Raw genomic sequence first — 16,039 nt, forward strand, 5'->3', positions numbered from 1 at the left:
CATGGCAAGGCTTTGAGTCCACTAGTTCACGAAAGCATTCCACAGGTATTTCCATCCATGCTTGCTGCACTGCTGTGCATAATTCTGTCTATTCCTTGGTGAAGGATCCAAAGCTTGAATGGAGCTTTCCACATCATCCTAAAGATGCTCCACAGGGTTTGTGTCCAGTGAACAGGGAGGCCATTCCATGGTAGTAAAATCTGTAGAATGCTCTTCGAACCACATTCTACTCACCATGGCTCTGTGGGGCGAGCATTTTCCTGCTGGCAGAGTCCATTACCCTGTGGGTGCACAATGACTATGAAGGAATGCAGATGGTTTGCAAGGATGGACACATAACCTGGATTGTTCGGAGATCCATCTAGATGTACCAGAGGTCCCAATGTGTACCAGTTGAACTCACTCCAGACCATTACTGACCGTCCATCTGCCTGAACAGTCCCCTTTTGAGATGATGGGTGCCTAGCTTCATGCGGTTTCCACCAGATACGCACCCTCCCATCCACTTAAAATAACTGGAAACAGGAGTATACGACCTCCATGATAGAGTGACCCATGAATTGAACACCCACTATCATCCCTCTTTCAAAGTCTGTTATCTCACGATGTTTATCCCTACTGACATCTTGCTCAGCTCTGTATAGGACACTGTCATGTGACAACTCCTTTTTGCTGAGGCCTGATGACCCTCCTATGTGCGAGCAATGAGACACCATTTTATCCATTGAACATATTTTATGCGATTGTACCAGTTTTAGAAATTCTCATTTTACTGCTTTTACCCATCTGACTGAGTCATATACACTCAGTCAGATTTTAAATGACAATGAGAATGTGCCAGCAGTTTTTAAATTTTTAAAATTGATTAATATATATACACTTATATGAAATTTATCTCATATTGCTTTTTTCATTGTTCTGATTTTATTTATTGATATGTCCACACACATATATATATATATATATATATGTGCACTTTTCGACGAAGTAACCTTTTTACAAGTTACCAGTCTTATCTTTTTATATTTTAACCTTTTCCTGGTGCACTATAACCTTGCTGTTTTTGTGCCACAAAATCAAAATCAAATCATACTGACATCAAATTACCATCTACATGAATGCAGTAATGCAGTGTACCTATATGACTTCCAAGCAGCAGGTTCGTCCACTGCTTGAGGGGTGACAGTGTCGCATTGCCCAGGAACCAGGTATCCCATGAATTCTGTCCTCGCAGTGTATTTTAGCTAGCGAGTTATAAATTACTGGAATAAGTTACTACATGGGGTGGTAGAGGCTGACAGTTTGGGGAAATTCAAAGCTCAGCTGGATAGTTTCCTACGGGTGGAGGGAAATGCATAGGTTGTCTATTTCTTTTTCTTTTATTAATTATTTATTTTATAAAATTTTCTTGTTATTTTATTTATTTATCTTTTTTTTTTACTGGGAAGCATAAGCCATAGGTTTCCTTGCACCATGTGGCCATTGCTAATACTAATACTAAGTTATTTTCTTGTTGGAGCAAAAGGCAGTCATACAAATTCTTTTGCATCTGTATGATGTGTCCATTCAGTGTAAGTTCTGTCCTTTGCTGTTAGCATCCTTCCCATTTTTGGCATACATTCATATCTAGTTTTTTTTGCGGGGGGGGGGGATCTTATACTGATTTATATTTGACTTTGAGCCTCTTGGAATACAATACCATTTTCCTCTATATTTTTGTCATAAAGGCCCTCAAACAACTGTTCAGGGATGACTTTTGGAGGTGGTTTTCCTGGAGTTTCTGGTGCAAATCCTATTTCTGTTATCGTGGTGCAGGATTTCATCTGATTTTTTACTGTTTGATTTCAGTGATGATCAAGTTATTGTAGATCATTGTTATCTGCTTTACTTTAATATTTTTTAGATTTTGTCTCAGAGACTTGAACATTTCATTTTTAACAGCAACTGGTTTTAGGTGTTTAGCATATATGCACAAGTGTCTGTTGTCTTAATGTTTGTCCATCTGCGTGTAATAGAGGGACACCCAGTGGATGGATTTTTATGAAATTTTATATTTGGTTTCCATAGATAGATTTGTAGAGCCATCCAAAATTTCACTAAAATCAGACAATTAGAAATCCAGCAACTATTATCGTTTATTTTATATATATATACAATTTGTAAGGAAAAAAGAAATTCATAGATTAAATGTTGATTTAATGCAATATTATTAGCTTTGGATAGTCTGTGCATGCTTTTCATCTACAGTGAAACTTCTCCTAACGGACACCTCTTGTTAACGGACATCTCTCTGCAACGGACATTTTCAAATTCCCCAACTCACCTCCATTGGTTTTAATGTGTTTGCAGCTTCTGTCTAGTGGACATTCTCTGTAACGGACGCGGACAGGCAATCTGCACTGTTTCATTTAGATTAGCACTTAATTTGATCTCCCCATAATGGACAGCGGGTGAGCTCATGGCCCTTTTTCTAGGAACATTTCTTCCACGTATTGCCTCAGTCGTGTGTTTATTTTCTATTTCCGATTCTCTGAATTTTATCGAGGTTTATGTCGCAGTTCTAAACCCTTTTTCAAGAATTTTAAGGCACGTGTAAAACTTCTGATGAATTCGGTGTGTGCAGGGGGGGGAGAATATGGTCGGCCTTTCGTCTTTTCAGTTTCAGTTTTGTTCAGTGTCGTGTGAAGTGCACAATGTCTTCTCATAAACATTTAACTTTAAAAGATAAAGTCGAACTCATTAATGCGTATGATTGGCAAAAAAATAGTGTTCACAATCTCGCTGCGAAATTCAAAATCGGGAAGACGCAGGTAAGCGACATCCTAAAGAAAAAAAATGAACTGCTCAAACAATTTTGACAACACGGAAATGATCAGGTTCAAAAATCATTCCCGAAAACTGTTGGACTTCAAATTTGTCGCGCACATGCTAAAAAAATTCCCATTAATGGGCCTATTATTAGGGAAAAGGCTTTGGAGATTGCGAAATCTATGGGAGTAAATGAGTTCAAAGCTTCTGTGGGATGGCTAGACAAGTTCAAAACTCGGCATAAAATTTCTCAGAAAACCGTAAGTGGTGAAGGTGGATCTGTTGATACTGGGGTTGTAACAGAGTGGACCATCAAATTGGAAGATTTATGTCGTGATTTTGAAGCTAAGGATATTTACAACTGTGACGAAACAGGGTTATTTTTTAAAGCTCTTCCTGAAAAAACAATGAGTCTAAAAAACGAAAAGTTCCAGGGCGGAAAAATTTCAAAGAACGCTTGACTGTACTATTATGTACAAATATGCTGGGAGACTTTGAACAACCTCTTGTTATAGGAAAACCACAAAATCCTCGTTGTTTCAAGGGCATAAAGTTGAATCTTTTGAATGTTGACTGGAAGTCTAATAAAAAAGCGTGGATGACACGAGATATCATGAGCGAATGGATAAGTCACTTTAACCAAAACATGATTCGTCAAAACAGAAAAATTATTCTTTTCATGGATAATGCTGGATCTCACCAGCACATTGAATTGTCCAACATTCAAATCATTTTTCTGCCACCAAACACATCTGCAGAGTGTCAGCCCTTGGATTAAGGGATAATAAAAAATTTTAAACTTCACTACAGAAAACGTGTTTTAAGACATCTCTCATTGCAAACATGAACGATGTAACATGTGGAGTGACCTTGCAAAGAACATCAGCATCCTAGATGCGATTCAATGGATTTCCTCTTCAGTAAACGCAATTAGAAAACAAACTGTCGTGAACTGTTTTGTAAAGTCTGGCTTCTCAAACGCAAAAATTAAAGTTGTGAACAGCAATGTGGAGCACCAAGAAGAACAAGAACTTCAACATCTATTGATAATGTACGATACTTCCGCTACAAGTGACCCTGGCTACAAAGACTCAAACCTCACTACAGAAGATGGTGCTCTAGATATCAACGACATTATCATCGTTATTTTTCAAGAAGTTCCTCATGAGGATGAAGAAATGGAAGGAGGTCATTCTGTCGAAGAACATATTAACGACGAACCACCGATGAAAATAGAAGAAGTGCTCATACAAATCAATCTTTTAAAAATGTTTTTCGCCACTGAAGAAGATACTGAAGGACTTTCGATGGTTTCTTCACTCCAAACAAATTTTGAAAACAAAATTATCAGCCGGAAGAAGGTGCAGAAGAAAATAAGTGATTACTGTATGCATTTTTCTTAAGATAAAGTCATAATATGCATAGCACAATTGTATGTATATTATTTACAAAAATATTGTGCAAAATCTGTATATAATTTAATTTAATTTTACATTAAACATTTAACGATTTTTCTTTATCTCTTGTGTATGTAATTGTATATTATTTACAAAAATATTGTTCAAAATCTGTATATATTTTAATTTAATTTTACATTAAACGTTTAACGATTTTTCTTTCTTTCTTTTTTTTTTCTCCCTCAGACTTCTTGTTAGCGGACACTTCTCTCTAACAGACACATTTTCGTTCCCCATGGCTGTCCATTAAAGGGAAGTTTCACTGTATTGTGATTTAAGAATGCATGATGATGGTGCATCTTGTGAAGAGATACATACACAGAAAAATTATATTCATTTCTAATTTACTTCCCAGATTAGTGATTACTCCCAGGGGTTCACATCTGGTGAGTATGGGCTTGGCACACCTGGGGTCCTAAGCTGAATATCATCATTCTTCTCTTTCTTGGTGATCCCCTTCAATTTTTTTTTTATCTCCCTCTCTCTCTCTCTCAGGATAATGGGAGATTTTTTTTTTTTTTTTTTTTGATGGTGCAGCATAAGCCTCAGGCTTCCTTGCACCATTTAGTTAATAATAATAATAATAATAATAATTCAGATACCATTAGGTCCTCAAGAGCAGGTGATGCTAGGGTAAATTACACTATTGAACATCATGATTGTAATCTGCATTGCAGAAACTGAGCTGGCAACACACTGAAACCTGAACAGTGTGCCCAGTTGCAGTTATGACATAACAGTATTTGATGTTATGACTCTTCTTTGTGTCATTGTGAAATAAGTTTTGTAATTTTTGGTTATGATGCGGGAAATTGGGATACAGAGATATGAGCATTCAAACATCATAATGTGAACTACAGAAAGGACACGTGTATTATGTATCTGTAATTAGTGCCAGAAATGGTTACCCAGAAAACTTGTAAAGGACATGTGTCTATGTAGTAGTAGTAATAGAGGCATGTCATGCAAGAAAGCAAGTGTATGAGCTTATTTAGCAAAAGCCAAAAAAAAAAAAAAAAAACAATTTGGCATATCCATTCCCTCTAAAAGTTTGTACAGTTCATTCTTGGATATATTTAAGCTGTCAACTTCCACAACAACAATAGACAGAAGTTTGTTCCAGCAATTAACCACCTGCTGGCTAAAGGCCAATTTCCACACATCTATTCTACAACTGTCTTTTTTCAATTTGAATTTATGCTCCCTAGGGTTCATAACCTGAGCAGGCAGAAGAATCCCATCAGAATTCAGCAGGCTCAACCTGTTCAAGGCCTCAATCAGATTACTTCATCAGGTGCCTAGTCTCCAGCTGCTGCAATTTGCATTACTTAAGCCTTTCTTAGTAAGAGTACCCCATTGTTCCCCTCACCAATCTTGTTGCCCTTCTCTGTACACACTCAAGCAACTCTACATCCTTCCTGAACTGAGACCTCCAGACCTGTATGCAGTACTCAAGGTGTGGCCTGACCATTGCCTTATACAAAGGGATAATCGCCTCCTTTTCCCTACCAGCAAAATTCCTGTATATCATTGGCAATACCCACTACCTGCTCTGACAGCCCATATGCATTGCTCAGCGAACTTCATATTTGACTGCACAATTACCCCTAGGTGTTTTTCACTTTCCACTTCCCGAAGTGTAGTACCACATATTTGATACATTTCTCTGGGGTTCTTTCTACCCATATGCAGTACTTTGCATTTGTCAATGTTAAACTTCAATTGCTACTTCTCACCCCTTCTGCCCAAATTTTCTACATCCTGTTGCAGTAGCACACTTCCATTATTGTCATTAAGAATCCTGCCAACTTTTGTATCTGCAAACTTCGACATTAAGCATGATTTTCCTTCATCAAAATCATTTATAAATATACAAAACAACAGTGGGCACAACACTGAATGCTGGGGAACAGCACTAATAACATTAGTTCACAATGAGTACATCAAAGTATCCAATCAAACTTGTTGGATAAAATTTTCCCTGAACACAAACCCATGCTGTGTCTGAATAATTACTGCAGTCTTGTCTAGATGATCCTGCAATGTATCTTTAACCAGACTCCATTATTTTCCCTGGAATGGAAGTTAAACTAACTTTTTTATAATTACTCGTGTCACCCTTAAATCCCCCTTTGTGAATTGGAGATACATTTGCACATCTCCAGTCTGTGGGGACTTACCCTGAATCCAAGGATGCTCTCATAATTATGGCTAACGGTTTGTTTACTTCCTTTGCCACCTCCTTTAATATAACTGAATATAGCCCATCCACCCCAGGTGCCTTTCTTATGTTTAACTTGAACAATTTCTCTTCCACTTTGCTCTCAGTTATTACAAAATCATTAAGCACCCTGTTACAATTTGATAATTTTCTTCCCTTAATAACTCCTTATGTGAATTTAGATGCAAAATACTAATTCAGATTATCATCTATCTGAGCAGGATCATCAGCAGTCAAACCATCAATATCAAGTGGACCAATCTGATTCCTTCCTTCTAGAGTTTATATAAGTAAAGAAGTCCTTGCTGTTTTTCTTAGCATCCTTTGCCATTTCGATTATTTCTTAAGATTTATTAAGATTTCTCGTAATCTGCCATCGCTTGCTTAATCTCCATTGTGGCTTGATTTAAGACCAGCTTATATCTGCCATAGGCTTCTGTGTCGCCTGATATTTTATATGCATCCCATGCATTTTTATTCTCTGTCAGGAGTTTTACTAGATTGTCTGAACTCCATTTAGGCCTAAATCCTGAACAGCATTTTTAATTGGTATGAAAAGTCTAGTTGCTTCTACAATTAGTCCCTTGAATGCTTCCCACTTAGAATTTGCTGTTGGAGATTCATCATCAATTGGGCTCACTGTGCACAATTTAAAAAATCTCTGAGACCACTGTAGTCGGGTTTACGAAAGAAAAAAACCCTTCCCTTTATCCTTGATGGTTGTTGCATCTTTAAGTAAATTACACGTCAGTACACTCTGATCACTGTCACCTTGGTTCCTTTATCTGCAAATTTTTAATGCACGACTAATCACTAAGCACATAAAGATTATTGCACTCTCTGGTTACCCCTCGAGCATGCTACTGCAGAAAACAATCATCTAATAAATCCACAAAAGTCTTGCTAGCGTGCAAGTAATCAAACCACAAGTTCCAGTCAATATCTGGGATGTTTGTTGTTTGTTTGTTATATTATTATTATTATAGCTATATGGTGCAAGGAAGCCTGAGGCTTATGCTGCACCAGCCAAAAAAAAAAAAAAAAAAATTCCCGAGTTATCTTGAGAGAGAGAGAGAGAGAAGTAGAAAGGAATCACCAAGAAAGAGAAGAATGATGATATCCAGCTCAGGACCCTGGGTGTACCAAGCCCATACTCACCACACCCAGGGTCCTGAGCTGGATATCATCATTCTTCTCTTTCTTGGTGATTCCTTTCTACTTCTCTCTCTCTCTCTCTCTCTCTCTCTCAAGGTAACTCGGGAATTTTTTTTTTTTTTTGGCTGGTGCGGCATAAGCCTCAGGCTTCCTTGCACCATATAGCTATAATAATAATATAACAAACAAACAACAAACATCCCAGATATTGACTGGAACTTGTGGTTTGATTACTTGCACACTAGCAAGACTTTTGTGGATTTATTAGATGATTGTCTTCTGTAGCAGCATGCTCGAGGGGTAACCAGAGAGTGTAATAATCTTTATGTGCTTAGTGATTAATCGTGCATGGTTTTTAGGAGTTAGCAACTAAGGACATATTGCTCCAGGGATATGCAGTGGTCATTCCCTGACCTTACTGCATCCTCCGTATTTGGTGGTCACGGGCTCGAACCCCGGTCTAATCAAGAAGCGTCTGCTATGCACGGCTGCTCCTGCCCACCTGGCTATAGTGGCACCCTCTGGGATGTTAAAATCCCCTGTTATAACACAATCTAATTTACTGGCCCATTTTATATCTCTGTACAATTGTTCATTGTACTCTTTAGAGTCATTAGGTTTATAACACACTCCTACTCTCATTTTTGCCTTCCCAGTGCTTATATCACACCAAACTGACACAACATTGCACTGTCCATCTATGTTCACTGGATGCACTACCTTAGATTTTGCTTAGTACCCCCTAAGCAAGTCCCTAAACCTCCCAGCACCCCATGCTCTAGGCCACTGCTCATTCTACTAAAAGCAGTGCAAGAATCAATTCGACCTCTGCTTGATGCTACTATTAACCTTTTAGTCCATAAATCCCCCCAAGCTTGCAGTTTTCCAATGCATCTAACACTGCCTGCACCCCTTCTATTTAAGTATATCCCATCCCTGAAGAAGCAGCCTAGGGTCTTTTGCATCATACCGGTGGTTGACACGAAGATCAGGATAGTCGTTACTTCTTGCATATGCCACATAATGGTCGTGCCTATGAATGTACTCAGTCTGGGTGATCACCATGCATCCCCCTTTGATGTGTTGGATCATTTCTGAGGCCAGATGGCATCATCGACATGTGTCATCTGACCTTCCAGGCTCCTTTGTGATGTATTTTCTATAGTTTCTGGTTTTGATTGCCTGGTCTTGGATGGCCAGCATGGATCCTTCAGTTTCGGGGATGAGCATCCCACTTGTGAGCCGTGCATTGGAAGCAATGTTATTGATGTGATTTTGGTGGAGCTGATTGTAGTGTCTTCTTTGCCCATCTTTCTAGCTTCATTTCTTATGCCGTCTGGGTGGGTCGGTGGGTGGGTGGGAGGGAGCTTCTCGCTTAGGTTGAGTCGGGTATACCACTTATCTATCTTCCTTATATCCTGGTGGAGTGGTGCTGTGTTGTTCTCGAAGTAATCTTTCAGGTTAACTGTTGCTGTTTTCTGTTGCTCTATCAGGCCGCTTCCCCCCTCTTTCCAAGGGGGGAAGTGGCCTGATAGAGAAGTCAGCAGTGCAGAGAAGGATATCTTCTCTGCACTGCTGACTTTTGGTGGTGTTGGCGGCTCTTGGTCATCATTGTCCTTGTCTTTCGAATGATATCCTCCAGCTCGGCGTTAGTCCAATATATGACCCCAAAGGAGTATGTTATTACTGGAGCTGTATAGGTGTTTATGGCTGTAACTGTGACCTCTCTGTTCAGTTTTGCTTTCAGCAGGCTTCTGAGTCTGTGATGATATTTTTTTGTCAGGCACCTCTTGATTTCCTTGTGCTCTGACTGCTGAGCCTGCATCATCCCTGTGTATTTTTATTATTATTATTGTTAGCTATATGGTGCAAGGAAGCCTGAGACTTACGCTGCACCTGCCAAAAATAATTTCCGAATTACCCTGAGAGAGAGAGAGAGAGAGAGAGAGAGAGAGAGAGAGAGAGAGAACAAGAGTCATAAGTAGAAGGGAATCACCAAGGAAGAGAAGAATGATGATATCCAGCTGAGGACCCGGGTATGCCAAACCCATACTCTCCCTCTGTTTTATAGAAAAACTTTCTTTCACATGCAATTTCCTGAAAATTGTAATCTATAGAAATCAAAGTCTATTAAGAAATATCTTCTGTTTTTTTTTTTGAAACTGTAACCCATAGACAGTACTTAGTACTGTAGCTTGAATACTTTTCATTGTTGGGGTATTCATTAAAAAAAAAGTCTGCAACATTGTCATGGTGCACCATAGCCTTAGTCATTTTTGCAATAATAAAATCGAAATCCATCCATCCATCCAAACAGAAATACATAGACAGGTAAATTTTTGATAAGGTAATGTTTAAAAGCTGAAATGTTTATATTTTTTCTGTGAAATTTAATCTATAGTACAATGTTGAAAAATCTTCTGCAAAAAGTCTGCTGGTTTTTTTTTTTTTTTTTTTTTGGAAAATACAGCTGCTTTTTTGCAAGGTGTATTTTTTTTCTTGTTTTCCCCGAAAAAAAACTTCCATTTTCCTCCTGCTTACAAATGCCTAATCTCTTTCTAATTGTATTGAAAGTTTAAAGTTGAGAGCTGTGTGTATATCATTTCTAAAATTGTAAATAATTTTCTATTCTATTCTATATCTCAGATGTAAATATCTGAGATACAGAATAGAGTGGTGTTCATGTTGTTTTAAGAAATTTATTTCACAGTCCTAGAGATTTTGTTTTTGATTTAATTTTAAATTTACTTCTTATAGATGTTAATTTCTAGGTTTAATGATTGTAGCATAATTTTATTTTCTATAGGTTTAGAAGGCCCCAAAGGTGATAAGGGATTTCCTGGTTTGCCTGGATTAACTGGCGCTAATGGGATAGTAGGACAACCGGGAAGAAAGGGCGAAAGAGGATACTCAGGTGTTCCAGGTATATCTGGAAAAAAAGTAAGTAATGATTTGCTCAGTAAACAAATCCAAAGAGTTCTTGTATTATCCTTCTTAAATATGTTTTGTTCTTAATGGAAAGAGCATCCTCTAATATATGTGTGAACTAAGTCAAGAAGTTCCTCAGCTGAGTATTAAGCTCTGCAGTTGCCATATGCAACGTGATTTTCTGCTGTCACATTGCAATCAATTGCGTCCCTTTTTTTACTTTTTGGGGATTTTAATGAACATAATACTCAGTGGGTTAGTGCTAACATCAATAGAAGAGGACGAATCATAGTGCATATGTTCACTGACAATGACCTCTCCTTTCTAAGTGTGGGAACAAACTCCTTCCATGTGCCTACTCGTACCTTTCTTTGTCATTGATCTTTCTACCTGCTCCCATTCTCTCCTTCCTTCACTTACTTGGGAGGTTGAGGAAACCCACCTCTCAAGTAAGTTCACTTCCCTGTGATAACCAAACTAACTAGTGGTAGACCTAGTTAGGCTAGTGTGCCTGCCATTTAGTTTTCCATGTTGGAAAATTGTTCAGACTGACTGGAATGCCTTTTAACATCTGGAAAACATTGACATGACATCAGTCAGGAGCCCATCAATGATGGAATCATGTACATCACAGAAAATATTGTGAATGTAACCTAATTGCTTATTAAAGACTTAATGCAATAGCAAGACAAGTTAGGTGGAAAGCAAAACAGGATTCATGAATTGCTTTTGCCTCAACAATCACCAAAGAACCTACACATGGCTCATCTGGAAAAAGAATACAGGTGTTAAATGGAAAATTCATTTAACTGCCCTCTCCAATGCTTCATTGGAAAGGGAAAGACCTATCTACAGCTGAAAAAGTTACTAATGCACTAGCACAATCATTTGCTACAATCTCTGCTTCTGTCTGCTATGCATCCTCCTTCCAGAACATCAAAGCAGCTGCAAAAGGGTATAAAATCAACTTCTTCGCACATTGCTTATTGTCATAAATCCAATCATTTACATTAATAGAACTTTGAGAATCATTAAACAGATTTTCAATAGTGCCACAAGACAAGATGCCATTCATTACACTATGCTGAAGCATTTACTTGTGTACCCTGTCAATTTTCTATAATCAAATCTTCTATGAAAATGCCTATCCTTCTTCTTGGTGCCATTCTTTCATTATTGCCATACCAAAAACAGGAAAACATCCTTTGTGCAAAATTACAGGCCAATATCACTTACAAGCTGCAAGGGAAAAATTTTCGAAAGGATGATTCATACAAGGCTCACACATGTAGTGGCATAAATAGGGTTGGTGTCACCTCCCGTACTAGACCATACAGAATCCTTAGTAATGTTTTTTGTACTAATGTTACTTGTAAATCATAATTCCCACATATCACTAAATGTAATGGCAATGGTAGTGAAATAATGATCTAGCAAAATTAAAATTACATCTTTAAATTACAATATCATATGCACAGCCTTAAATGTATTTACATTTACATAGTTTCATGTGGTTAAAGTGAAAATATGGTAAGAAAACCTTCCATGGGGGTGGGGATACATGGATTAATAGATTAACAGTGACCGCTGGCAGAGGTGAAAGGGATTCTTGCACTGCTCCTATTGAAATGCAATTGAGCAGCAGCCTGGAAAGCAAGGCAATAGGGATTTCCAGGACTGCTGGGAGTCATATTGGAAGAAGTAAATACATGGGTTGTGTTAAGGTAACTAAGAGTAGAACCAGGTGCATGTATACTTGCATGTACACCAATGCTAGGAGTATAGTTAATAAATTCGATGAGCTTGAAGTGCTAGTCAAGATATCAAAGGCAGATATTGTTGGGATATCAGAGACGTGGTGTCACACAGACATAAGCAGTGCAAAATTGGAATTTGGGGTGTACAATGTGTACAGAAAGGATAGACAGGACAGGAAGGAAGAAGGGGATTATGTTGTTAGTTAAGAAACATAAAATCTAAGAAAGTGCATCCAATGGATGTTGGTGGATAATGCAATGTTGAGTCTGTTTGGGATGACATAAGCACTGGGAAGGAAAAATGAGAGTAGGTCTGTGTTATAGGCCTAATGAATCTGATGAGTATAATGGGCATTTGTGCAGAGAAATAGAGTGGCCCAATAAATCAGTGTGTCTTATAATGGGGGATTTTAATTTCCCAGATATTGACTGAAATTTGTGAGTTGGTCACTCACATATTATCAAGGCTTTTGAGGATTTATTGGATAATTGTTTTCTACAGCAGCATGTTCGGGAGGCAACTAGAGGGAGTAATATTCTTGATCTGATTATCAATAGTGATTCTTCATGCATTAAGAATCTGCAGATAAAGGAACCACTAGGTGGCAATGATCACAGTGTGCTGAAGTGGGATTTACTCAAAGAGGTAACTACTATCAAGGGTAAAGGGAAGTGTTTTTGCTTTCATAAAGGTGACTACGGTGGTCTGAGACAGTATTTAAATTCTATACGGTGGGACCAACAGCAAATTCAAAATAGGAAGAATTCAAAGAATTAATCTTGGAAGGTACTAGGCTTTTCATACCAACTAAGAAATATTGTTCAAGATTTAGGCATAAATGGATGTCAGATGAACTAATTAGACATGTGACAGTGAAGAAAAATGCATGGGATACATATAAAATAGCAGGTGACACAGAAGCCTATGATAGATACAAGCTTGTCTGTAACCAAGTCACAAAGGAGGTTAGGCAGTCGAAGGCACATTATGAGAAATCTTTGGCAAAGGATGCAAAGAAAAACAGCAAAGACTTCTTTACTTATGTAAACTCTTAAAGGAAGGGGATGAATCAGATTGGTCCACTTGATATTGATGGTTCAACTGTTGATGATCCTGCTGAGGTAACTAGCAAACTAAATGAATATTTTGAATCTACATTCACACATGAGGAGTTATTCAGGGAGGGGAATGCCAGAGGTGTATTAAACTTTGACAGCAAGCTAGATAATCTTGTAATAAGATTATCTAACTTACTGCTGATAATCTAGATGCTAGCTTACTGCTGATAATCTTACTGATAATCTAGGTAATCTTGTGGATGGAATCTATCCAGTTATATTAAAGGAGGTGGGAAAGAAAGTAAGCAAACCCTTAGCCATTATTATGAGAGCTTCCTTGGACTCAGGGGTGGTACCCATTGACTGGAGATGTGCAAATGTGACTCCAATCCATGAAGGAGAATCAAAGGGAGAAACAGGTAATTACACACCTGTTAGTTTAACTTCTGTTCCAGGGAAATTAATGGAGGCACTGGTTAAAGAAGCATTGCAGCATCATCTAGGCAAGACATCAGTTATAGCTTAGACACAGCATGGGTTTGTTAAGGGAAAGTCTTGTCTGACCCATTTGATTGGATACTATGATGTAGTCACAAAAGAACTGGATGGAAAGAATAAAATTGATATCATATATTTGGATCTTGGAAAGGCCTTTGATACTGTTGATATATGGAAGACTGCTGCACAAATTGGGTAGTGTGGCATTGGAGGCAAATTGCTGCTATTGATAAAGGACGGTTGAGTGGGAGAAGAATGAGAGCGGTAATCAATGGACACTGCTCTTTGTGGACTAATGTTATTAGTGGAGTCCCTCAGGGTTCAGTGTTGGGTCCATTGTTGTTTTCTGTATTTATAAATGATATTGATGATGGTATATTAGGCTTAATGTCCAAGTTTGCAGATGATATGAAGGTTGGCAGGGTTGTTAATGACACCAATGACAGTATGCTGCTGCAACAGGATCTAGAAAAGTTCAGCAGATGGGCTGAGAGGTTTCAAATGAAGTTTAACATCGACAAATGTACAGTACTACATATGGGAAGTAGTAACCACAGAGTAACGTATCAACTCTAAGGTACTAGACTGACAGTGGTAGAAAATGAAAAGGACCTGGGGATAATTGTGCAGGCAGATATGAAGTTTTCTGAGCAGTGGAGACGGTCTGCAAGAGTAGCTCATAGTGTCTTGTCAATGATATACAGGAATTTTTCTAGCAGAAAAATTCCTGTATATCATTGACAAGAAGTGCGGAAGTTTGCGTTTAGCCAGTGGGTGGTTGATTGCTGGAACAAACTTCCATCTGTCATTGTAGAAGTTGATAGCTTAAACAGATTCAAGGCAGAACTAGACAAACAATTGGAGCAAGTGGGTGGGTGAAATGAGAAGGGGGTGTGTGTCTTTTTTTTTTTTTTTTTGGTTGATGCGATATAAGCTTGCTTTCTTGCATCATGTGCCTATGCTAATGCTAAAACAATAGAATTCAAAGTAAAAACGTTGAAGAACTACATCAAATTATGTTCATTTTACCATTACGTGAGATACATTAATGGAGTAGGTTTCATAATCAATAACGGCCCAAATAATGTACTTGTAGACAAATGCATATGGAAATATACTCATAAATGAAATAATACCAAAAAAATAAATAAAAAATACGAACAAATACAGAAGCATTTCAGCACTTAATGAACATCTCCACTTTAGGAACAAGATTAGCTCCTTGCGAAAATATGGCCTTAGTTGCTAATGCTCCTAAATAACAAACAAACAAGCTCCGTGTGGACGAAGTTTTTATGGCTCCAACTAATAGAGAAGTTTTTCTTAAATTTTTTGCTGTTTTATTGACTTAAATTGGCATATTAATTTATTTTATAGAAGTAGCTTTATATTCCTTTAAACGATACCTAGTTTAATTTGAACTTAGATAAAGATTTTGAAGATTTTTACATAGTATCGGTAAGCTTATTCAATCCACATGTTGGGCAAGGGTATGTCTGCCAGGGGCAAAGGTTGATAACGTTGTAGAGCAGATATCATCTTTTAAGGGCACAAAAGGTGATATAGTTGCACACTTTGGCACTAATGATATCAAGAGTAGGAGACCGGCAGAATTGCTTAACAAGTACAGGTCACTGTTGAAAAAAAAGCCGTGAAATAGGGTTGAATTTGAAAGTGTCTGCAATTCTGCCCAGACACGATAGGAGGAAGTATATGATGAGAGCCTTGTCGATCAATTCGGCCCTGGAAAGATTGTGCAAGGCTCAAGGGGTAGACTTTTTTTCAGCCTGGACTGTACTTGTTAACAGGAGAGATTGCTTCTACAGGGATGGGATACACTTAGATAGAAAGGGTGCAAGAATATTTGCTGATGCTATCGAGGCAGTGTTAGGTGGGTCGGAAAACTGCTAACTTGGGGGGAGACAAAGACTAATAGATTGACAGTAGCCACTGGCAGAGGTGAAAGAGATTCTTGCACTGCTTCTATTGGAATGAGCAGAAGCCTGAAAAACAAGATGCAGGATATTTCAGAGACTGCTGGGAGCCATTGCGGTACAAGTAAACACATGGGTTGTGTTAGGGTAGCTAAGAATAGAAATAGGTGCATGTATAGTTGCGTGTACACCAATGCTAGGAATTTAGGAAATAAATTTGTT

At 38.1% G+C, this 16,039-nt stretch overlaps 1 protein-coding gene across 1 annotated transcript in view; it reads left to right on the forward strand.

Moving 5' to 3' along the window:
- LOC150091155 (uncharacterized) overlaps nt 1–16,039 on the forward strand; it is a 1,391,089-nt gene that overhangs the window by 1,037,917 nt on the left and 337,133 nt on the right. Inside the window, exon 30 of the mRNA XM_090374518.1 lies at nt 10,448–10,581. Coding sequence (XP_090230644.1) covers nt 10,448–10,581 — 134 coding nt within the window. The remainder of the gene's footprint in view (nt 1–10,447; nt 10,582–16,039) is intronic.

Source organism: Mastigoproctus giganteus, chromosome 1 (assembly GCF_048544385.1).
Source record: "Mastigoproctus giganteus isolate SK-2022 chromosome 1, ASM4854438v1, whole genome shotgun sequence".
NCBI lineage: Eukaryota > Metazoa > Arthropoda > Arachnida > Uropygi > Thelyphonidae > Mastigoproctus > Mastigoproctus giganteus.